The 24,732-nt window shown below is 41.7% G+C and overlaps 2 protein-coding genes across 2 annotated transcripts; both read right to left on the bottom strand.

Moving 5' to 3' along the window:
* Positions 1–12,083: 12,083 nt before the first annotated feature.
* On the bottom strand, positions 12,084–23,785 carry LOC140862299 (uncharacterized). The gene is made up of 8 exons (XM_073265311.1): positions 23,512–23,785; positions 22,560–23,285; positions 22,387–22,448; positions 18,906–19,469; positions 18,744–18,861; positions 18,126–18,263; positions 12,619–12,886; positions 12,084–12,447 (listed from the first exon to the last, which is right to left on the bottom strand). The coding sequence occupies exons 1-8, from the start codon at positions 23,783–23,785 to the stop codon at positions 12,084–12,086; spliced, it is 2,514 nt and encodes an 837-aa protein (XP_073121412.1).
* Positions 23,786–23,810: 25 nt separating this feature from the next.
* Positions 23,811–24,317, bottom strand: LOC140862300 (uncharacterized). Its single transcript, XM_073265312.1, has one exon. It carries the CDS (start codon positions 24,315–24,317, stop codon positions 23,811–23,813), a length of 507 nt encoding a protein of 168 aa, XP_073121413.1.
* Between the last annotated feature and the right edge of the window lie 415 nt (positions 24,318–24,732).

Raw genomic sequence — 24,732 nt, forward strand, 5'->3', positions numbered from 1 at the left:
GAGATGCATCAGGTTGATATTTTCGGAGCATAGAGACATGAAACACATCGTGAATGCCCAAAAGAGATGGATGAAGAGCGAGTCTATAGTCAAGATCGTCAATCTTCTCAAGAATTTCATAAGGTCCAATAAATCTTGGAGAAAACTTCCCTCTCTTGCCAAATCTGACTGTACCTCTGAACGGAGAAATCTTCAAGAATACGATGTCTCCCTGTTCAAAACACAGAGGTATACGTCTGACATTTGCATACTTGGCTTGTCTGTATTGAGATATTTTCATTCTCTTCTGAATAAGTTGCACTTTCTCTGTCATTTCTCGGATCATATCTGGCCCAAATTATGGTACCTCTGAGACATCATCCCAATAAAGAGGAGATCGACATTTCTTTCCATACAGTGCTTCAAATGGAGCCATCTCAATAATTGTCTGATAGCTGTCATTATATGAAAACTCCACAAGTGGTAGGGAATCTTGCCAATTAGTGCTAAAATCTAGAACTACAGCTCTAAGCATATCCTCAAGTGTCTGGATAGTCCGCTCTGACTGTCCGTCTGTCTGAGGATGATACGTTGTACTCAGGTGAAATTGAGTACCTAGAGCTTGTTGCAAACTGTGCCAAAAATGTGATGTAAATCTAGGGTCTCGATCTAAAACGATAGATTTAGGAACACCATGTAATCTTACCACTTTCCTGACGTAGATTTCTGTCATCTGATCATTCATATACGTCATCTTGTATGGAATAAAACATGTTGATTTCGTCAACCTGTCAATATTCACCCAAATGGAATCGCAACCTCTGGATGAACGTGGTAGCTTCGCAACGAAATCCATGGAAATATGATCTCACTTCCATTCAGAGATAGACAAGCTATGCAATAAACTACTTGGTTTCTTTCTTTCTGCTTGGACTTGTTGGAAATTCAAACATCGAGACACAAATGTTGTGACATCATATTTCATCTGTTTCCACCAATACTGATTCTTAATGTCATTGTACATCTTTTTGCCACCAGGATGAATACTGAATCTACTGTTATGAGCCTCTTTCAATATCTGTTGTTTCAAGTCTGAAACATCTGGCACAACAATTCTGTTATTCACATATTGAAACGACTCACACCTCTAATCTAAGTAAGTAATAAAGAAAAATACGAATTTTTAAAAATTTTGCCATGACCTATTTGTAAGTACTTAAAGCCAACCTGTCACACTCAGCGGTTTAAAAGACATAAAAATAAACACCCGATAAAATCCAAACATGATAACCCCACACGGTTGCGGAAAAGCTGTTATCAAGTTACATGCCAAATATTTAAGCGCAGGGAAACTCATCCTGCCTACTACATAAAATACTCAAATTCTACAATTCATTATTACATTCATAAAATTTGCGGAAGATAAAAAGTATCAAAGGTCAAAGGCCTGCACCACTGGCGACCTCAACCCCGAGGATCCTGCCCCTCGGTCTCTAGGTACTCCTCCCCACCTGCACCCAAGCAAGAATAGTGAGTCTAATGACTCAACAAGTATAGGCAGTAAAATAACAAGGGTTAAAAATACATGTGGCAATACTTAAAGTACAGTAAATATAATACTTTGAAACTTAAACTGAAAAGTTGTATCATAAACAAGAATGAAACAAACTGTAAGCAATGAACTCACACCAACTCACGCTTTGAAACTTGGATCTTACTTAGACTTTTCTTGAAACTTAAACTTGAACTTTCTTGACACTTACTTAACATAAACTTTTCTTTTTCTTGTGAATTTAGATCATTTATTGTGACGGTTCCTCGTATTTGATCGATCAATCATGGCTGCAGTATACTATGCCGGCAAGGATGGCGAGATTTCTCCCGTTAAACACCACATTGCCCCTCTATTGGTAAGGAAATCCAGGATTTCTCCCAACTCGTCCAAACCCCTCTGTTGACAAGGGAAGCCAGGATTTCTCCCAACTCGTCCAAGCCCCTCTGTGTCACAGATCAACTCACTTCATTCAAAAATTTCTTTTTACTTTCTTGACTTCTATCTTTATCTTTACTCGACTCGAAGATGAAAACTCACACACACGAAGGTGAAATTTTAGGGAATGAAAACCCAAATCAAAATATGGATATTAGGTGAGTGTGTGGCTGCCCCTAAGTTGATTACCCAACTTAGACTCTATTTCCCCTCAAACGCATCTTAACCCGAGCAATCAAACCGTAAACTTCTTAACTCGATCTTACCTTAACTGAATTCAATCCCGCTTTAACCGACACTATCTAAACACTTCAAACACCCAAGGACCAGGTTATGACTCCTACAGAACACCCGAGAAACCCGTTCAAAATGGATTTCCGGACAGCCCTCACACTTGGCAAAATTCTGCACTAGACACCCCAACTTGAAAAATTCCTAACTTGACCGAAACTAACTCGATTCGCTTCCAATTCAAACCGACACGACCACAACATCCTAAAAATGACTTAGGACCAGTCCTCACCCATCCATATTCCCCCAAACTGTTCAGTTTAATCAAACAACCCAACCGCTCACCCATTACTTAAAAATTCTGTTCAACCCCTATGACTTTAATGGCCCTTAAGTCATTCAATATTTAACCGAATCGAGCCCAATTTATACCGACGCAACCCCAATGTCTTAAACTTGACCTAGGACTAGCCCAAAACTCGATCAGCCCAGAAATGACAACTCCCCTGCCCAGAATTCAGTAACCCTTATACAATGCAACAACCACAATACTTCAACTATACTTCAAAAATCCAACTCTATCCCTTTTTATTCTAAACTCTAACCCCTTCCACTCTATAACACAATCTTCTAACATCATTTAGGTCTTAAAACAAGCACATGGCAGCCCTCAACCACACCACAATCCCACATTTACAAAAAAGATCTAGAACGTGCACCAAGATGAAATAAACACTTTGAACAGTCAATGAACCAATAGCTATCAACAAAATCCCCATAACACACTTCAAACTCTACCCAAAAAACTTAAAATTTTCGAATTTAGGGCATGAACACTTCTGAAATTTTTTAAAATGACAATGTGCAATAAAACACTTCACATATCAAGTAAAGTTTCATCATACAACTCGTAAACCTCCATATATAAGCATATTTTGAATTTTGCATAAACTTGGCTGAAAAACTTGAAAAATATGAACCAATACTTTCCTAAAACATGCACATTTTGAAGTTTAACAAGAAACATATCTCAAAAGATTAAGTAGCTAGATTGGAACACCAAGGAAATGACTATACTTGCCTTAGCCACAAATCACCAAAATAATCGAACCAAATGGGAATGGGAAGAGCTGAAACTCGAACTAGCAGCTAAGGAACCTTCCAAGGCGGCGGCGTTAGGTGGTCAGAGGCGGCCGGAATGGTGAGGGAAAGGGGCTGCCGTGAGTAGGAGGGGAAATGGGGAAGAAAAATATGAAGGGGGGCGGCTCTAGTGTTGGGTTTGTGTGCTAGGGTTTAATTTTATTTTGTGATATAAGTTATGTGTTAGGTGGACATGTGCGTGTATGTATAAGTGTAAGTATCCAAAAGTATGTGATTTGTGTTCTTTAAAAGTACTACTTAAAATACTACAATTTTTTTGCCTCACTAAACTTGCATTAATAAAATAACTAATATTAAAATCCCCAATTTAAAGTATTAAATTGGATTTTTACTAATCCGGGTTTAAAAATGCTAATTTTCAAAAAAGTTAAGAAATAAGCTCAAGAATGCAATAAAAGTGAATTTCGTCACCCGGAAACTTCAAAAATAAACTTTTCATATAATTTCCTCATTTCTCTCAACTTATAATTCTTAAAATAAAAAAAATCTTGGAATTTAACGCCGAAATCCACCACCACCGCAAGCCAGAACCGGAAGCACTGAAATCAAAAATTACTAAAATAAATGACTTAGATTATTTGAGCAATTAATACTTTAAGGAGATTTTAGGCAATTAAATCCAATAAATTTAAAATTATAAACATTAAAATGAATTTAGGCATGAAATTCAAATTATGAAACTCTAGGTGCTACAATTCCTCCCTCCCTTATATGAAATTTCGTCCTCAAAATTAGAAATTACCAAAGAGCTCTGGATAACGGTTTCGGATATCCGCTTCTGTCTCCCAAGTGGCCTCCTCATCCGAATGATTCAGCCATCTCACCTTGACCATCGGAATAGTCTTGTTACGGAGTCTCCTCTCATGCCTCTCCATAATGTGGTCATGTCTATCTTCATAAGTCATGTGAGGAGATAACTGATGAGGCTCAAAGCTGAGAACATGAGACGGATTTGAGATGTACTTTGTAGCGACCCAACCCGGATCCACTACCTAATTAGAGTTTAAGAGCATAATTAAGCATGCATTAAATAAATCACTGCAGAAGACTTAAATAAAAGCAGACCGGTAGAATAAAACCGGTTAAACAAATTCGATTATACAACTCAATCGAATAAATAAGCCTAAAGGGCAAAACCTACAGCTAATCCTGATGTCTTCATTGGTCAATTGCTACTCCAAGCTCCTGGTGCTCAATCCTGCACCTACACCTGCCCCGTCGAATGGGGTGTCCAAGTACACATAAAAGACTGGACATGAGCTCTAAGCTCAATACGAAAGCACGGGTAAAACATACAAATATGATGCATGCAAATGACAGGGTATCCATATCTGGGATAACTGTATACAACTGCTCAGTAATGGCACCTAGGACATGACTGGTACAACCCAGGGAGCAAACCCTGCGTACACTGCTCATTCCTAATGGACGTAGACCGTTTATTCCAGATGCCAGTGCCGGCTAACCCGTCGGTCGTGGGGCGCGCGACATCTACCGTCCGAGCAGGGCTGAGCGGCCCTACATGGCTCATCTCAAAAGATAGACAGGCAAAATATGATAGGCACATGCTGCATAATAATATGACACACAAATGCATCATATAAGCATGCAAAACCCGTTGGCTATCTCAGTCGGTACTTACGTACCTCCTACAGGCAGTTCCTAGCAGTCCCACTCTAGGTTCCCAGCCTATCATCAGCTCTACAATGCAAATACCCATGTATAATTCAATAAGCTCTAAAAGCCTTAACTAAGCTATTGCATACTCCTAAATAATTTAAGGAGACCATAGCTATACCTGCGTCCATCGTCAGCCCGCTGATGGAAATTGCCTCAAAACTAGGCCACAGCTCCGCTACGATGCCTGGATCGCTATGCCACTTCCGGAATTCCCATACGATGCCTAGATCTCCCTAGATATGAGTTAGAATGCCTAGGAATCGAGAGAGAAGAGAGGAGAGGTGCGAGTTGAAATGAACTCTCGGACCCTCTATTTATAGACACGAAACGGAACGTCCGTTCCTCAATGTTGCGTCCGTTCTACCTGATGAACGTTGCTTCCGATCCCCATCGTTGCTTCCGATGTCCCATCAAGTGCGTAAGCAATGAAGTCATCTTGTTGATGTCATGGATGACATCAACTGCCGGAACGTTGCTTCCGTTTATGAACGTTGCTTCCATTCTTGGTCACCCCTCGTCCCTTTTCCCATCATTCTGAATCCATTTTTTAAGTCCGTTAATCCAACAGAAACTTCCTTAATCATGTATTAATAATTTGAAACATGATCACATGATTAATATAGTCATTAATCGTTAATTACGGATACGGGTCACTACATCCCCCCCACCCCCCTTAAAAAATTTCGTCCTCGAAATCTAGGGTAAAACCTCGAGAACTTATTAAAAACCTTTGCTTGAGTGTTTGGTCGAAATAGCTTCCGACACACTCAGACTCATGTCGAATTCCCTGTAAGCTCCATTAATGCTGAACCGCATTAACATTCTTCCAACTGAAAATTACTCACTACTGGTCGACAGTCGAACTCCTCTGGCACTAGCGTATCACAACACTGATGCCACTTCCCTTCTGCCCACGATTTCACATATCACGAAGGATACAAACACCCGCTTGATCAAGATCATCGTCCAAAAGGAAAAAAATCTTAGACTGACGAAGACCAAGTCATAACCTGGCTGGTTTACGACATTCGTCGAACCACTAATCAAATCTAACCATCTATTGGTTCCAAAACTTCTCATTTCTCAACACCTCTAGTCAGGAAACACCATTCCCAACACTGTGCTGACACAACAAATCCCGAATTTCTCCTCAAGAGAATTCAGTTGACACAAAGATATACACCAACGTAACTGCTTAACACGATTCCCTAGCCTGGTCATCCTCCCGATGCTCCATCGAAGCAACGAGCTTCCCAAGCAGTACTGGGAATTTAGTCAACCACGTCTAGTGCGAATCACAGTTCATGTTTCTTAGTATAACTCAGCACTGTGCCCTGACAAAAACTATCATCGCTCGCCAATGATGATGCTAAGTCATCTCCTAGCCATGGGTCTGCGAAGCCACGCGTACTCCAATGAAAATCATCATGCCTCCGATGATCTATATCATCTCGACCATAGGTTATTCACCTCATGAATTTTCAATCGATGGACATCCTCCGAATAGTTATACATACTCGCAGTCACTGTACGCTCGTCAAGACTAAGGAAAGCTTCCACCAAGACTCGACTGGGACATTCCACAGTGCACAAACATATGGAAATGCTTCATATTCCGTCTCTAAACTCCACAGTCATTGCACCTGGTATAACTCACCTCTGAGTCTCTGATGATACCATCATCGCTCGTCCCAACCTCCCAAGGTTGAACATAAAGGTCCTGGAAAACTAAATCCCAACGAATTCTCCAGAGTCAAATCATTCCTTTGCTGAACGTATCAGCCTTAGTACTAAAAGGACGAAGATTCCTGATGAACATGTCATTCCTGGAATATTGAAATTTACTTACTACCAAATTACTTGTCACCCTACACACATCCGACTATCGTCCATTGCTAAAGCGCAACATCTTGGACGAACAGTCTGCACGGATGTGACTCACTTATTGGAAAGAACGAATTTGATCCGTCACAATCTTGTGACATTCTTCAATCCCAAAGGCAAACCTGGTTGGTTACTAAGTTGATCAACGACTGCCTCAATCATCTCAATGACCTCACGCACCACACGCTGAAAATTAGTGGCACACTCTGCTGGATCTTGAGAACTAGATCCCAGCTAATGTCACACCTCATGATCAGACAACAAATGTCCATACGAGTACACAATTCTCGTTGAATCTCAAACCCAACGGTATACTAAGACATCATCACCAGAACACTATCCGGTGAGCTACCAATTCCTTCGCTTGTTTCCTCTATCAAGTTAACACCAAACTGGATGATACAAGTCAATTAGAATCTTTTAGTAGATTCGTCTCTGGCAACCTAGAGATTCCAAAGTATCACCTGATCCGAGACTGTACCAAGTACTCATCTCCCAAGCACTAAGCGACAAAATACTATCCCCATATATTTCTCAATTGCCATATCCAAATCATCACTGATTGGATTACCCTATCGATCTCGTAGAACTAATGACGCTCGCACTCGTCCGATTAGACAACCACTGATCATCTAACCTACGTGGCTCAATAAATAATCATGACTCAGCTGCCACGAAGGATATTTCCAAACACTTGGAATACCCACATCGCTCTGGTTTCAACACACCCATAATTGATAACCAGAAAATAGTTATTAGTAGCCTATCTACACAATCTCGTGCCTTACTACGGACAGCTGCCTCGTATACTGAACTTAATCAACATAACTCTGACAGAGTTAGCCAATTGCCACTAGTAGTCACTAACACAGATCCCGTGCCACCTCAGCACTACTAATTGTTGTCTTGTTCACCCAAGGTGAACATCAAGATGAACTAAGCCCAAGATTTCATTGTGATCTATCAACCTAGACCATTTCCATCCCATGGAAAAAATCCTACGCTCAACCTCTGAAATTATCAGACAGTACTTAGCGCAAAAACTGGACTCACTATCCTTGCCTCATTCATTTAGGATGAACATCACGGCTCGTCAAGTCCAAAAATATTACACTAAAGAATCCCAAAGATTTCCACATTCTTCGTACACGCTCCTGATTATATCCCTCGTTAAGATTGTGCAACAATTCAAGATTGAGGTAGCTTACCACGATAACCAACCTGGACAACCACCAAGGCTTCACGAGTATAGGCCACACTTCCCTCTCATCTCAAATAGTCATGTACAATCCTTAACATCTGATATAATCCATCACAGATGAAGTCAATCATCATGGAGTAGTCCTCGTATTCGAGTTGAAGTCTTAAATCAACATCCCATCCAAGTTCTTGGGTGAATCCTATTACAGGGAAATTCTAACCACAACTCTGATGACAACCCCTAGCCATCGCTGGTAGAAATCTGTCTTCCTACTATATCCACGCGTCTAGCAGTAATCCAAAGGTTAAAACCTATCTGCTCGGAGTACACACTCATCAAGGAAATCCCTCCAAGACTGGTTCCCATAGCAAAATACTCAACCTATATCTCTGACAAAATCAGACGATATCTAGCCAATGATATCAAACCTGATATCCAATCCATGGTCATACCCTATTGTGACTATCGCCAAATCCCTAGACTGAGTAGCCTTCCCACCGACCATCTCCTGAAGCACAAAGGCTCCCAAGTAATGCTGGCATAGGGTCGCGCCCCATCACGTCTAGTCATGGTCATAGTCCACAACTCTCGACATATACTGAACCTGGTATCCCGATGAAAACCCATCATCACAAGCCTCAACCTAACGAAGGTCAGGCAGCCTACTGTTCTAAGTAAACAACCTAGAACAAAGGCCAGATGTTCTAAATCGAACAATACCCTTAATGCCTCTAGATGAGTCCACTCATCACTGGCACTATCTTAGTCTTCTAACTAACAAGGTCAATCCTAGGAAAACGCCTAGACTAACCACAAGTCAAACAGTCACAGTCGGCCCACTCAAATCCCATGAGCTACAATAGTTGAACACTAATCAACTAAAACCAAGCCAACCTTCCACACAATCATGCAATCATTCACGAACTGCTGGATAAATAAAACATGTATCATTATCGTTTCAAGATATTTACAATTTCTTGATTAAAATCCCATGTAATACAATTACAGTATTCCGAAATACAACAAAATGTACAACCAATAACTTGAATGATACAGTCTGAGTCTGATGATTCATTACAACTGAAATACTGTTTACAACTACAACAATACAGTATTTAAATCATCGCACTAGTCTTTGTTTCTTGAGCATGAAGCTTCTAATAGACACACGCATCGATACAAGCATGCTCCCGCTCAACCCTCTCGGTATCTCGTCCTGCCAAGACTTCCAGAGAAATAACTCGAGCTCACTAACAAGATATTCTCTGCATCAGTGCCTGTCAGCCGACCTCTTCTGCTCACGATCTGCCGTCAGCTTTCTTATTGTAACCAAATCATGCTTTTGAACATGAAGTTTCCCGTGTGCCTACCGAAAGCATCGATACAAGCAAACCGGCAAAATCATGTTCTGCATGAGTTTAATGACCTTACGCTCGAAACCTGTCATGTCGTAGGCACTCGAGGCATTCCCTGGTGAAGGTCTATCTGACAATCTCTCCAACTACGACTGAAGAATCTTTAGAGTAGTGTCATCATGGTAATGACTGTACAGATGCAAGCATCAAGTAAGTCCCCACCAATCCTCTGGCATCCGGTACTCGATCCAAAACTAGGATCCACATGAGTATAAATCTCAAAATCTCGGACACGATCCATCGCTCCTGTCCTCACTTGCTGGAATCCCATAAGCCAAATCTTCAGAAATCCTGCAGATGATGATAGTCTTCGGGCAACCTAATCGCCGCATCATCACCTCTTCCAAGGTCTCATCAATCCTATAAGGATAACCCAAAGTCTTATTACTACCTCCCAAGTCTCTTGCATGCATGCTCTGATACCAATAAATGTAGCGACCCAACCCGGATCCACTACCTAATCAGAGTTTAAGAGCATAATTAAGCATGCATTAAATAAATCATTGCGGAAGACTTAAATAAAAGCAGACCGGCAGTATACAACCGGTTAAACAAATTCGATTATACAACCCAAACGAATAAATAAGCCTAAAGGGCAAAACCTACAGCTAATCATGTTGTCTTCACTGGTCACTGGCTACTCCATGCTCCTGGCGCTCAATCCTGCACCTACACCTGCCCCGTCGAATGGGGTGTCCAGGTACACAGAAAATACTGGACATGAGCTCTAAGCTCAATACAAAATCAAGGGTAAAACATAAAAATATGATGCATGCAAATGACAGGGTATCCATATCTGGGATAACTGCATACAACTGCTCAGTAATGGCACCTAGGACATGAGTGGTACAACACGGGGAGCAAACCCTGCGTACAATGCTCATTCTTAATGGAAGTAGACTGTGTCTTCCAGATGCCAGTGTCGGCTAACCCATCGGTCGCGGGGCGCTCGACATCTATCGTCCGAACAGGGCTGAGCGGCCCTACATGGCACATCTCAAGAGATGGACATGCACAATATGATATGCACATGCTGCATAATAATATGAAACACAAATGCAACATATAAGCATGCAAAAGCCGCCGGCTATCTCAATCATTACTTACGTAACTTCTATAGGCAGTTCCTAACAGTCCCACTCTAGGTTCCCATCCTATCATCAACTCTACAATGCAAATACCCATGCATCATTCAATAAGATCTAAAAGCATTAACTAAGCTATTGCATACTCCTAAATAATTTAAGGAGACCATAGCTATACCTGCGTCCGTCGTCAGCCCGCTGATGGAAATTGCCTCAAAACTAGGCCACAGCTCCGCTACGATGCCTGGATCGCTATGCCACTACCGGAATTCCCATAGGTTGCCTAGATCTCCCTAGATCTGAGTTAGAATGCCTAGGAATTGAGAGAGAAGAGAGGAGAGGTACGAGTTTAAATGAACTCTCGGACCCTCTATTTATAGACACGGAACGGAACGTCCGTTCCTCAACGTTGCGTTCGTTCTTCCTAACGAAAGTTGCTTCCAATCCCCATCATTGCTTTCGATGTCCCATCAAGTGCGTAAGCAATGAAGTCATCTTGTTGATGTCATGGATGACATCAGCTATCGGAACGTTGATTCCGTTTATGAACGTTGCTTCCGTTCCTGGTCACCCTTCGGCCCTTTTCCGATCATTCTGAATCCATTTCCAAAGTCCGTTAATCCAACAAAAACTTCTTTAATCATGTAATAATAATTCAAAACATGATCACACGATTAATATAGTCATTAATCGTTAATTACGGATATGGGTCACTACATACTTCCTCAGCATCGATACATGGAAGACATTATGAACTCCATCAAGATTAGGCGGCAAGGCCACCCTATAAGCCAATGCCCCTACCCGGTCCAAAATCTCGAAAGGTCCAATGAACCTCGGTGCTAGCTTCCCTCTCTTCCCGAATCTCATTACGCCCTTCAATGGCGTTACTTGGATAAACACATGATCTCCCACCGAGAACTCTAAGTCTCTCCTCCTATGGTCAGCATAACTCTTCTGCCTGCTCTGTGCAGTCCTCATCCTGTAACGGATCTCCCACCGGTACTAAACAAAAGCTTCGTACCCAAGCCTGCATGAAGACTCTTCCAAAATGACGAAGTAAACTTTGGGTCTCTATCAGACACTATGGAAACAGGGATACCATGAAGTTTGACTATCTCCCGGATATACAACTCTGCATACTGAGTCATAGTAAAGGTCGTCCTCACAGGTAAGAAGTGCGCAGACTTAGTGATACGATCTACAATAACCCAAATATCATTCGAACCTCTCACTGTCCTCGGCAAGCGAACAACAAAATCCATGGTAATATTCTCCCATTTCCAATAGGGAATAGGGAGTGGCTTAAGCAACCCTGCAGGCCTCTGATGTTCTGCTTTGACCTGCTGGTATGTTAGGCACTCAAACACATAACGGGCGATGTCACACTTCATGCCCGGCCACCAATACAACTGCTGAATATCCCGATACATCTTCGTACTGCCTGGATGGATAGATTACGGTGATGTATGTGCCTCTAACATGATATTATCTCGTAGAGAGTCACCTGCGGGCACCCAAAATCGACCTCTAAACTTCACAATCCCATCTACTACTGAATACAACCCATTGTCCTTATCTTCAACTCTTTGTCTCCACTTCCTCAATTGTTCATCAACCACTTGAGCAACTCGAATGCGGTCAAATAAAGTAGCCTGCACTGTCACTGAAGAAAATTTGGGAGCTCTACCCCCAGCATAAAGCTCTAGCCCAAACCTCTGAATCTCAACCTGCAACAGTCTAGAAACTGCCAAAGAGGCAATCACTGCTGTTTTCCTACTCAACGCATCTGCAATGACATTAACCTTATCCGGATGGTAACTAATGTCGCAGTCGTAATCTTTCACCAACTCTAACCATCCCCGCTGCCTCATATTCAACTCCTTCTGGGTGAAGAAGTACTTGAGGCTCTTATGGTCTGTGAATATCTTACACTTCTCTCCATAGAGATAGTGCCTCCAAATCTTGAGAGCAAAAACCACTGCTGCCAACTCCAAATCATGAGTAGGATAATTCTTCTCATGCTCCTTCAACTGCCTAGAAGCATAAGCAATAACTCTATCTCGATGCATAAGAACCGCTCCTAGTCCCATCTTGGAAGCATCGGTGTAAACAACAAAGTCACCCTGCCCTGAAGGCATAGCCAAAACTGGCGTTGTCATAAGAGCTTTCTTCAATACATCAAAGTTCTCTTGACACTCTATGTGAGGCCTAGATTCTAATCTTCTATTCTTAAGATAAGGCAATAGATCAACACAATCTAATTAAAAGGATTAAGGCATAACAAAGTTTTTTTTTTTTTAAAGGGGTGCTTGCTCGATCGGTAAAATCTTACCGATCGAGCGGGCCAAAACAATCCAACTCTCTGCCCAAAATTCAGGTATTACCGATCGAGCGGGCACAAAATGTCCCAGACTCTGCCTCGCTGAAAGGGTGCTCGCTCGATCGGTAAGAGTCTGCCGATCGAGCGAGACACTCTGCACAAGAAATTTCTGGTTTTCCTCTTCAATTCCCAACTCAACTTAAAACATAACCATCACATGCATAAACTAGTTCAACATGCATAATCCATACAACGTAGTTCTAGAGTTTATACATTCATCCGAAACTAATAGAAAATGCTTTAATTCTAGGCTTACAATACCAAAATACATAAGAGTTTGAATTCAGTTCAACTCTTAAAACCAAGGGCCTCACTTCTATTCTCTCAACCATCTAGCCATGCTGCCTCTGACTCGGTCCTGCCCCACCTGTTTCCAAGTACACATACAAACAAGGACAACAGCCGGATAATCCGGTGAGAATAATATTCACAATAAAAGAGACTAACATGCAATCAAATAAACATATCAAATCATACTATGAATTCATTCCTCATATTATCAATTAATCCATTCAAGTACTGAATTAAAATGATATGCATGTCTTTAAAACTTCTGGATTATCAGACTCAGATAATCAATTGGAATTCTTCTTTCTTTCTTTGGTTTGGGATCCCGAGGTTAAAACATCCTACAATCACATCGACTTCCCTCTCGAGGTGGACGTGGCATGCTTTAATCCTCTAGACTCAAGAGCATTATAGTGAGCTACTCGACAAGGTAGTAAATCGCCTACCAAGCTACTCGACTACAATCCCTAGATCGTCTAATTCAATCTGAATAAATCAAGGCTCAATATGAATGCATATGTAATCTCATACACATAATATAAATTCAATCATATAATCAAATAAGAATTCAAGACATGCAATATGTGATTTCTTCTAGGACACTCGAATCAATCCGGATTCGAGTTAATCGTCCTACTTCATTCCAAAGTCATCTTATACCTATTCTTTGTCGTTCCAAAACTTAAATCTGAAAACAACAATTCCTCAATCAATATCCAAGTCAAGTTAAATCAATCGATAAAGAAGGACATCGATACTATACCAGCTCAACTCTTCCAAACTGATCAAGACTGCAAGGCTCACAATCTCCAAGAACTTCAATTCAATCTATCAGAAGAAGTCATAGTGATCAAAATCGATATCAAAACTCATACTAAGCTCGGTATAAACATCGAAACGATATCCAAAACTGACGGCATAACGGCTGTAAACTGACCAAACCGAAAATGCAGACAGCAAAACAACAACTCAACAAACTCATTCCAATCCTCAAACATCAAGCCCAACACAATATCAACACATCTCAAAATCAAGATTTTCGAAAATGACAAGAAAAATCATAACAATTCCGATCGTCGTTAGATCTTCGAACCGTCTTAGATATACGATCACTGCTAACTCATAATCATCCTCTCCAAATATAAACAAATTCTGACAACATCGATAAATTCAAACTTCTCAGAATTAAGATAAACTTACTTCCAAACGGAGCACTCGTCGCTGTGATCGTAGATATCAAGTCAGAAATCAATTCTATCGAACGGATTGAGCTAGAATCGAAATCACAAAGCTTGGGGGAAAGCTTTCTCGCCTTCAATGGATGGAACACGGTTTGAGGGGATGAAGGAATGATGGGAAAGACTTAGTCAAACTCTAATAATATAACAAATCCCATATTTGCATTTCAGTCCCTGAAAATTACAAAAACTTCAAATTAGACCCTGTTCTCTAAAAAGTCGACTCATGAATTCTGAAATCACTGTTTATCTCAAATAACATCAATTAAAATAAAAACGGGGCGTTACAATTCTCCCCCTCTAATAAAAGATTTCGTCCTCGAAATCATCGATATCAACTCATAAGAAGAAAATTAAGAATTCAAGAACAGAATTAAGAACTCACATCAGATGAATAAATCAAGAAATATCTGTCTCATGTCAGATTCTGTCTCCCAAGTCGCTTCTTCGACTCCGTGATGACTCCACTGAACTTTCACCAAAGGGATCGATTTGGTTCTGAGCTGCTTCTCCTTTATGTCAAGGATCTGAATCGGTCTCTCAAAGTAACTCAGAGTTTCATCAAGTTCGGCTTCGTCAGGCTGAAGCACATGAGAAGGATCGGGATGGTATTTCCTCAGCATCGAGACATGAAATACGTCGTGAATACCAGATAAAGAAGGAGGAAGTGCTAATCGGTAGGCTAGATCTCCCATCTTTTGTAAAATCTCGTACGGGCCGATGAATCTCGGTGCCAAATTTCCTCCAACTTTCCTCTCTTCCCAAATCTAATAGTACCTCTAAACGGAGAAATCTTCAAGAATACTCGGTCACCCTGATCAAAAGATAGAGGTCTGCGTCGGATATTTGCATACTTCGCTTGTCGGTCCTGAGCAGTCTTCATTCTCAATCGAATAATCTTCACTTGCTCAGCCATATCACAAATCATATCTGGTCCCAAGTCTGGGGACTCAAACATCTCATCCCAGTACAGAGGAGATCTGCACTTATTTCCGTACAACGCTTCGAATGGTGCCATTCCTATACTCGTCTGGAAGCTGTTGTTGTGTGAAAATTCTACGAGAGGCAATGAATCTTGCCAAGTAGTGCCAAAGTCAAGCACCACTGCTCGCAGCATATCCTCTAGAGTCTGAATCGTCTGCTCTAATTGACCGTCGGTCTGAGGATGATATGCTGTACTCAAGTGCAATCTAGTACCAAGGGCTTCCTTTAGACTATGCCAGAAATGGGAATTAAACCGAGGATCTCGGTCTGAAACAATCGATCTCGGCACACCGTGCAATCTGACAATCTCTCTAACATACAACTCTGTCATCTGATCATGTCGGTATGTCATCCGATACGGAATGAAACAAGCAGACTTCGTCAAACGGTCAATCACTACCCAAATGGCATTGCATCCTCAAACAGATCGGGGTAGTTTCGTGATGAAATCCATCGAAATATGATCCCACTTCCATTCCGGAATAGACAGACTGAGTAGAAGCCTACCTGGTCTCTTTCTCTCGGCTTTAACCTGCTGACAGTTCAAACAATGAGATACAAACCTCACCACATCCTTCTTTATCTTCTTCCACCAGAACTGACTTTTCAAGTCGTTATACGTCTTTCGGCCTCCTGGATGAACACTGAACCAACTGCAATGTGCCTCTCTCAGAATACGCTGTCTTAACTCATCAATCTCAGGCACAACAATACGGCTATTCACAAATAAAACATCATCCCTGACCTGAAACTCAGACTGGTGTCCAGATCTCACCTTCTCTAACGAATTTTGAATACTCTCATCTGATTTCTGTGCTTCTCTGATCGACACAAACAACTTTGGCTCGGCCTGAATCGTACAAACTCTGATCGGATTTCTATCTGACTCAAATTCCAACCCAGAAGTGCAACAGTCATCGATCAATCGAGAAACACCAATCATCGAAAGTGATAAAGAGCAAAGCTTACGACTCAAAGCATCGGCAGCTGCATTCGACTTCCCCGAGTAATACTTAATCTTGCAGTCGAAGTCCTTCAATAAATCTAGTCATCTCCTCTGCCTCATATTCAACTCAGACTGTGAAAATAAGTACTTAAGACTCTTGTGATCTGAAAAGATCTCAAAAGACTCACCATACAAGTAGTGACGCCAGATCTTCAGGGCGAAAACAATAGCAGCGAGTTCAAGATCATGAACTGGATAAAGAGTCTCGTGCGGTTCAACTGCCTCGACGCATATGCTATCACGTGCTTCCTTTGCATAAGAATACATCCGAGACCAAGATGAGAAGCATCGCAATAAACTGTGAAACCTCCGGAACCAGATGGAATAGAAAGAATCGGAGCACTGGTTAATCTCTTCTTCAACTCAACAAAACTGGCTTCACAATCATCTGTCCACAGAAAAGGAGCATTCTTCTGAGTCAGCTGGGTAATAGGCTTCGCAATAGAAGAGAAAACCTGAATAAATCTGCGATAGTAACCCGCCAAACCCATAAAACTGCGGATTTATGGCATAGAAGTCGGCCTGCGCTAGTTCATCACTGCTTCTATCTTGCTGGGATCAACAGCAATCCCATCTCCTGAAATAATGTGCCCCAGAAAGACAACTCTGTCAAGCCAAAACTCGCACTTCGAAAGCTTGGCGAATAACTGTTCTGCCCTCAAAATCTGTAAAACTGTTCTCAGATGCTCTGCATGCTCGACACGACTCTTAGAATATATTAAGATATCATCAATGAAAATAATCACAAACTCATCAAGAAAATGCTGAAAGATTCGGTTCATCAATCCCATAAAGACTGCTGGGGCATTGGTCAAACCGAACGGCATGACAAGAAATTCAAAGTGGCCATACCTCGTTCGAAACGCAGTCTTAAGGACATCTTCTTCACGAACTCTCAGTTGATGATACCCAGACCTCAAATCTATCTTCGAATAGATACAAGAACCCTGCAACTGGTCAAAATGGTCATCGATACGCAGTAAAGGATACCTGTTCTTCACCGTCGCTTGATTCAGTTGATGGTAGTCAATACAGAGTCTCATAGAGCCATCCTTCTTCCTCACAAACAGAATAGGAGCACCCGAAGGCGACACACTCGGTCTAATGTATCCCTTGGAAATTAAATATTCCAATTGCTCCTTCAGTTCTTTCAATTCGATCGGAGCCATTCTATACGGAGATTTAGAAATCGGCTGAGTACCTGACGTCAGTTCGATGCCAAATTCAATCTCACGAGTAGGCGGTAATCCCGGAATCTCATCTGCAAACACATCAGAAAAATCCCTAACCACTGGTATATCATTCAGTTCAGGACTAGACTTCAGAATATCGATCGCATAAACAAGGAATCCTTTGGCTCCTCTCTGTAATAATTTAGTCATAGATAAGACACATATCAAAGGAATTTTAGAACGAGAACCCTTACCGAAGAATCTCCATTCATCTGCCATATCTGGTCTAAACCGAACTACTTTCTGAAAACAGTCCACTGTAGCCCTCTACTCAGTCAAAACATCTATCCCAACAATGCAATCAAAATCAGACAGACTAAGTACAATACAGTCAAACTCGATCGAATTTTCTCCAAACTTCAACTCACAGTTTCTAACCAAATTCTTCGACACAATTCCTCCACCCAAAGGCGAAGTAACCGAAACAAATGAAGGTAAAGGCTCAACAGGTAAAGCATGCATCAAAACAAATTTCTCTGATATTAACGAGTGAGATGCACCTGTATCTATTAGGGTGTATGCAGAATATCCAAAAATCTTACAGTTGCCTGAAATCACGTCATCAGGTGCTGCCTGAGACTGATCCTCATTCAGAGCAAACACTCTAGCCTGCGGTCGGGAAGGTTGGTTCGAACTTTGGTTACCTCCCTAACGGTTCTGCTGCTGAGGTTGGAACGAGTGAACTGCAGTCGATTGTCTCTGAGGCTGAGATGACTGTCGAGAGGTATTCCTACTCTGAGATTGGTCAGAACCTCTCTGTGGACACAGTCTAGCATAATGTCCTGTCTGCTGGCAGATGTAACAGTTCCCAAAGATTCCCCTACACTGGTCGCTATAGTGTCGTCCTCCACACTTATTACATGAAGCTCCCAAGGAACCTGAACCCTGTCCAGAACCGTACTGTCTCGAACCACTCGAGCTCGAAGAACTGCTTCCTGACTTCTTGAACTGCTTTCCTTTGGGACGGAAATAGTTCTTCTTGCTACCACCACTGCTACTACCCTCATTCATCTGTGGTTGATTCTGATTCTGCCTCTGCTGTTGCTGTTGAGGCTGGTACTGATTCTCCCTCTTCCTCATCAGCCCCACTTCTGCTCCCTTTGCCTGATCCATCGCATCAGAAAAGTATCTGGCCTCCCAGTATTCACCAGAATAAAGATGTCAGGGTGCAAATCGTTAATGAACTGGTCTGCTTTTGCCTCCTCATTGTTGGCAATATGCGGATCGAACCTCAATAAACTGTCAAACTTCGCAACATAGTCCTCGATACTCATATTACCTTGCCTCAAATTTGCAAACTCGGCACCTTTATCATTTCGATAGGAAACTGGAAAGAATCTCTTATAGAACTCTGCTCTAAAAAGTGCCCAAGTAATTGTCGTACCTTTATTTTCTTTGGCTCTTTTGATAGTCATCCACCAACTCTTTGCCACTCCCTGAAGTTGATGAATTACCAGTCTCGTTCTGCGGTCATCCGAGTAGTCAAGCGACTCAAAGAGCTGATCAATATCTTCCAACCAACTCTCGCAATCGATCGGATTTTCCTTCCCATTCAAATACGGCGGCCTAAAAGATTGGAACCTCTTCAGTAAGGCTTCCATAGGCGTGATCGTGTCATCCATCTGTACCACCGGAGGAGTCATAATCGGAGGAGTTTCTGTCGTAGGAATAATCGGTAGAGTATTCAGGTCTAGCCTTCTTCGAGTACCCATCTAAATTGACAGGGGTTAGAACACGGATAATTCAATTCACATCTCACCGTTTCAGTGTCACAAAACCTCTGATCGTCTTACCAATTCGATAGATGGAACTCAGATCAATGCATGAAAACAATTCATATCTCAATCAAATCATGCTTTAACAATTTAAATCTCCAAGTCACGTAATTCAAATAAATTTTCAATTCATAAAGAATTCTCGCATATTCTGTAATCATAGAATTAATCAATCACATGCGAGAATTTAAGGTCAAGCGGACTCGATCTACCCCGCTCACTTTTAGAACAAATTCCAGGAACTTATCTCTCTGATACCACTTAATGTGAGGCCTAGATTCTAATCTTCTATTCTTAAGATAAGGCAATAGATCAACACAATCTAATTAAAAGGATTAAGGCATAACAAAGTTTTTTTTTTTTTTAAAAAAAAAGGGTGCTCGCTCGATCGGTAAAATCTTACCAATCGAGCGGGCCAAAACAATCCAACTCTCTGCCCAAAATTCAGGACCCCCGCTCGATCGGTAAAATCTTACCGATCGAGCGAGCACAAAATGTCCCAGACTCTGCCTCGCTGAAAGGGTGCTCGCTCGATCGGTAAGAGTCTGCCGATCGAGCGAGACACTCTGCACCAGAAATTTCTGGTTTTCCTCTTCAATTTCCAACTCAACTTAAAACATAACCATCACATGCATAAACTAGTTCAACATGCATAATCCATACAACGTAGTTCTAGAGTTTATACATTCATCCGAAACTAATAGAACATGCTTTAATTCTAGGCTTACAATACCAAAATACATAAGAGTTTGAATTCAGTTCAACTCTTAAAACCAAGGGCCTCACTTCTTTTCTCTCAACCATCTAGCCATGCTGCCTCTGACTCGGTCCTGCCCCACCTGTTGCCAAGTACACATACAAACAAGGACAGCAGCCGGATAATTCCGTGAGAATAATATTCCCAATAAAAGAGACTAACATGCAATCAAATAAACATATGAAATCATACTATGAATTCATTCCTCATATTATCAATTAATCCATTCAAGTACTGAATTAAAATGATATGCATGTCTTTAAAACTTCTGGATTATCAGACTCAGATAATCAATTGAAATTCTTCTTTCTTTCTTTGGTTTGGGATCCCGAGGTTAAAACATCCTACAATCACACCGACTTCCCTCTCGAGGTGGACGTGGCATGCTTTAATCCTCTAGACTCAAGAGCATTATAGTGAGCTACTCGACAAGGTAGTAAATCGCCTACCAAGCTACACGACTACAATCCCTAGATCATCTAATTCAATCTGAATAAATCAAGGCTCAATATGAATACATATGTAATCTCATACACTCAATATAAATTCAATCATATAATCAAATAAGAATTCAAGACATGCAATATGTGATTTCTTCTAGGACACTCGAATCAATCCGGATTCGAGTTAATCGTCCTACTCCATTCCAAAGTCATCTTATACCTCTTCTTTGTCGTTCCAAAACTTCAATCTGAAAACAACAATTCCTCAATAAATATCCAAGTAAAGTTAAATCAATCGATAAAGAAGGACATCGATACTATAGCGGCTCAACTTTTCCAAACTGATCAAGACTGCAAGGCTCACAATCTCCAAGAACTTCAATTCAATCTATCAGAAGAAGTCATAGTGATCAAAATCGATATCAAAACTCATACTAAGCTCGGTATAACTCAAAACATCGAAACGATATCCAAAACTCAAACTGACGGCATAACGGTTGTAAACTGACCAAACCGAAAATGCAGACAGCAAAACAACAACTCAACAAACTCATTCCAATCCTCAAACATCAAACCCAACACAATATCAACACATCTCAAAATCAAGATTTTCGAAAATGACAAGAAAAATCATAACAATTCCGATCGTCGTTAGATCTTTGAACCGTCTTAGATATACGATCACTGCTAACTCATAATCATCCTCTCCGAATATAAACAAATTCTGACAACATCGATAAATTCAAACTTCTCAGAATTAAGATAAAATTACTTCCAAACGGAGCACTCGTCGCTGTGATCGTAGATATCAAGTCAGAAATCAATTCTATCGGACGGATTGAGCTAGAATCGAAATCACAAAGCTTGGGGGAAAGCTTTCTCGCCTTCAATGGATGGAACACAGTTGGAGGGGATGAAGGAGTGATGGGAAAGACTTAGTAAAAGTCTAATAATATAACAAATCCCATATTTGCATTTCAGTCCCTGAAAATTCCAAAAACTGCAAATTAGACCCTGTTCTCTAAAAAGTCGGCTCTTGAATTCTAAAATCACTGTTTATCTCAAATAACATCAATTAAGATAAAAACGGGGTGTTACACTTTAGGCTCCACACAAACTTAACATTCTTCTTCGTCAATCCCGTCAAGGGTACAACAATGGATGAAAAGCCCTAGATGAACTTTATATAGTAACCGGCTAATCCAAGGAAGCTGCGAATCTCCGAGGCGTTTCTAGGTATCGACCACTCTTTCACTGCTTGAACCTTGGAGGGGTCTACCTCAACACCGCTCTTGGAAATAATATGACTCAAGAATGCTACTCTTTCCAACCAAAACTCACATTTGTCGAACTTAGCAAACAACTTCCGATCTCGGAGCACCTCTAAAACCATCCTCAAATGTTGCGAGTTCTCTTCCCTGCTCTTAGAGTAGATGATAATAGCGTCTATGAACACGATGACAAATCGGTCCAAGTACAGCTGAAACACGTGGTTCATAAGATTCATGAAGACCGTGGGCGCGTTCGTCAGTCCGAACGGCATCACAAGGAACTCGTAGTGCCCATAACGAGTCCTAAAAGTTGTCTTGAACACATCTGACTCCTTCACCTTCAACTGATGATAACCGGAATGGAGATCAATCTTTGAAAATACGGAGGCGCCTTGCAACTGATCAAAGAGGTCCTCAATACGGGGAAGCGGGTACTTGTTCTTCACTGTTACCCCATTCAACTCTCGGTATTCTATGCACAATCTAAGACTCCCATCCTTCTTCTTCACAAAGAGGACTGGTGCTCCCCACGGAGAGAAACTAGGGCGTATGAAACCTTTGATAATCAACTCTTTAATTTGCTCTTTCAGTTCCCTCATTTCTGTAGGAGCCAATCTGTAGGGTTCCTTAGAAATTGGCACGGTGCCTGGAATCAAGTCAATAGAGAACTCAACTTCTCTATCAGGCGGAATACCGATAACATCATCTGGGAACACATCCCCAAAATCTCTGACAACATCCACGTCTGAAACAACTGGACGTGCTGGCAACTTGGTCAAAGATAAGCTGGCTAGGAATGACTCGAACCCATCAAGAATGAGCTGCTGAGCTTGCAAAAAGGATATGATCCGAGTCTTCCTCAAACTCCTAGCAGCCTCAAACCAAAATGTTTCCTCTCCCACCGGTCTGACTAACACTGATTTCTGCTGAAAGTCAATCACCACTGCATTCTTCATCATCCAGTCCATCCCAAGAATCAAGTCAAACTCAAGCATGGGCAACACTATTAGATCTGCAACTACTGACTGCCCTTGCAATAACAGCTCAAGATTCTTCACTATGCTCCGGGTGGATAGCTCTTCCTCTGAAGGGATAGTCACTGAGAATCCAACCAACAGCTCCTCGTGCTTAATACCCCTCTTATGGGCAAAAGCCTCCAAAATAAAAGAGTGGGTAGCCCCTGAGTCTAACAAAGCTCTAGTGGCTACACTGGCTACTAAAATCCTACCTTCATAAACGGTGATTACAACCACGGAAAGATTGAAATTAAATAAGGCAAGTTCTACTTAGGTTCATTCTAAGTCATCGAGTTCTCAAATTCAGCATTACACATGATAACATAGTCAAACTTCCATAACATGCAGCATAATATAAATTTTTACGCCAACCCAAGATTCACAAAATACTCCAATTCTAGCACACTACGCATTCCCAACAAGAAAAACCCATAATCAAAATTGCATCAGAGAATCACTTAACTGCTCTTAACCAAAATCATAAAATTTTACCTGTGATGAGTGTAGTGTCTGGATCGGCCTCCTCGGCTTGCATCACAAACACTCGTCCTGGCACTGGCCTCCTCAACTCCGGGTAGTCACTAGCCAAGTATCTCGGCTTCTTGCACTTAAAGCAAACTCCTGCACCATCTAGACATCTCCCTGAATGGGCACGCTTGCAAACCGTGCAATATGGCTTCTCCCCCAACTTAGGAGGAATGTCCCTGGGGTCTCTGGGCCTGATGCCCATGGGGCCTAAAGGGTCCCTGTTGTCTCTGCGGCCCATTAAACGGCCTCTTGCCCTTATGCTGCTAGTGACCCTGATGAGTGAAAGGCCTCTTGCTATGTGCCTCGGCACTGATTTCCTTCAAGGACTGCTCAGACATCAACGCCTTTCTGACCACGGTTGCATAATCCACTGGCTCAGCCATAGTCATGTCCCTATAGAAATGCGGCCTCAGACAAGTCACAAAGTGCTGAAATTTCTCCGCCTCATCATTCCCAATCAGTTGCACAAAGTGGCAACCCCTCTCAAACTTCCTCACGTACTCTGATACAGTCAGATCTCCCTGCCGGAGACTCATGAACTCTTTCTTCAACTGTGCCCTCACCTCAGCAGTGAAATATTTCTCATTGAAGAGGGTCTTGAATGCCTCCCAAGTCAGTGTGGCAACATCAACAGTCTGCTCCATACCCTCAAACCACAAGACGGCGTCATCCTTGAGAAGGAACGTCATACAACGAACTCGGTCCGCATCTCCCAACTCAATATAGCAAAAAATCGCCTCTAGCAAGCGAATCCAGCCCTCCGCTACCATCGGATTTGTAGTACCAAAAAAATTTTTTGGATCCATCTTCCTGAACTGCTCATAAACCGCACTAGGTCTAGCCCTCGGAGCCTCAACATGCTGCACCAAAATACGGGCCAAACCCGTTAGCACCTGAGCCCCAACATCTACTTGTGGAGGGGCAGAGGAGGTGGAGGAGGCGGTGGGGCAGCGGTGCCTAAGGATCACGACGAGGTACCATCTGTATGCAAGTTCAAATTCAAATATTTAAATTTCATGCCTTAAGAAAAAAATGTTTTTCCTTAAACGTATTCATGCTCAAATAATCTTAGAAATTAGTGCTGCCAAACTTAAAAAATAGGAATAACGAAAGCTTAAATCTTACAGACTTTGAGACGAGATCCCTTGAGTTTCGGCATCCGACAGTAGGCACAGCCCAAACCAA

This window comes from Henckelia pumila, chromosome 4, assembly GCF_033568475.1.
Source record: "Henckelia pumila isolate YLH828 chromosome 4, ASM3356847v2, whole genome shotgun sequence".
In the NCBI taxonomy this organism is placed as follows: Eukaryota; Viridiplantae; Streptophyta; class Magnoliopsida; order Lamiales; family Gesneriaceae; genus Henckelia; species Henckelia pumila.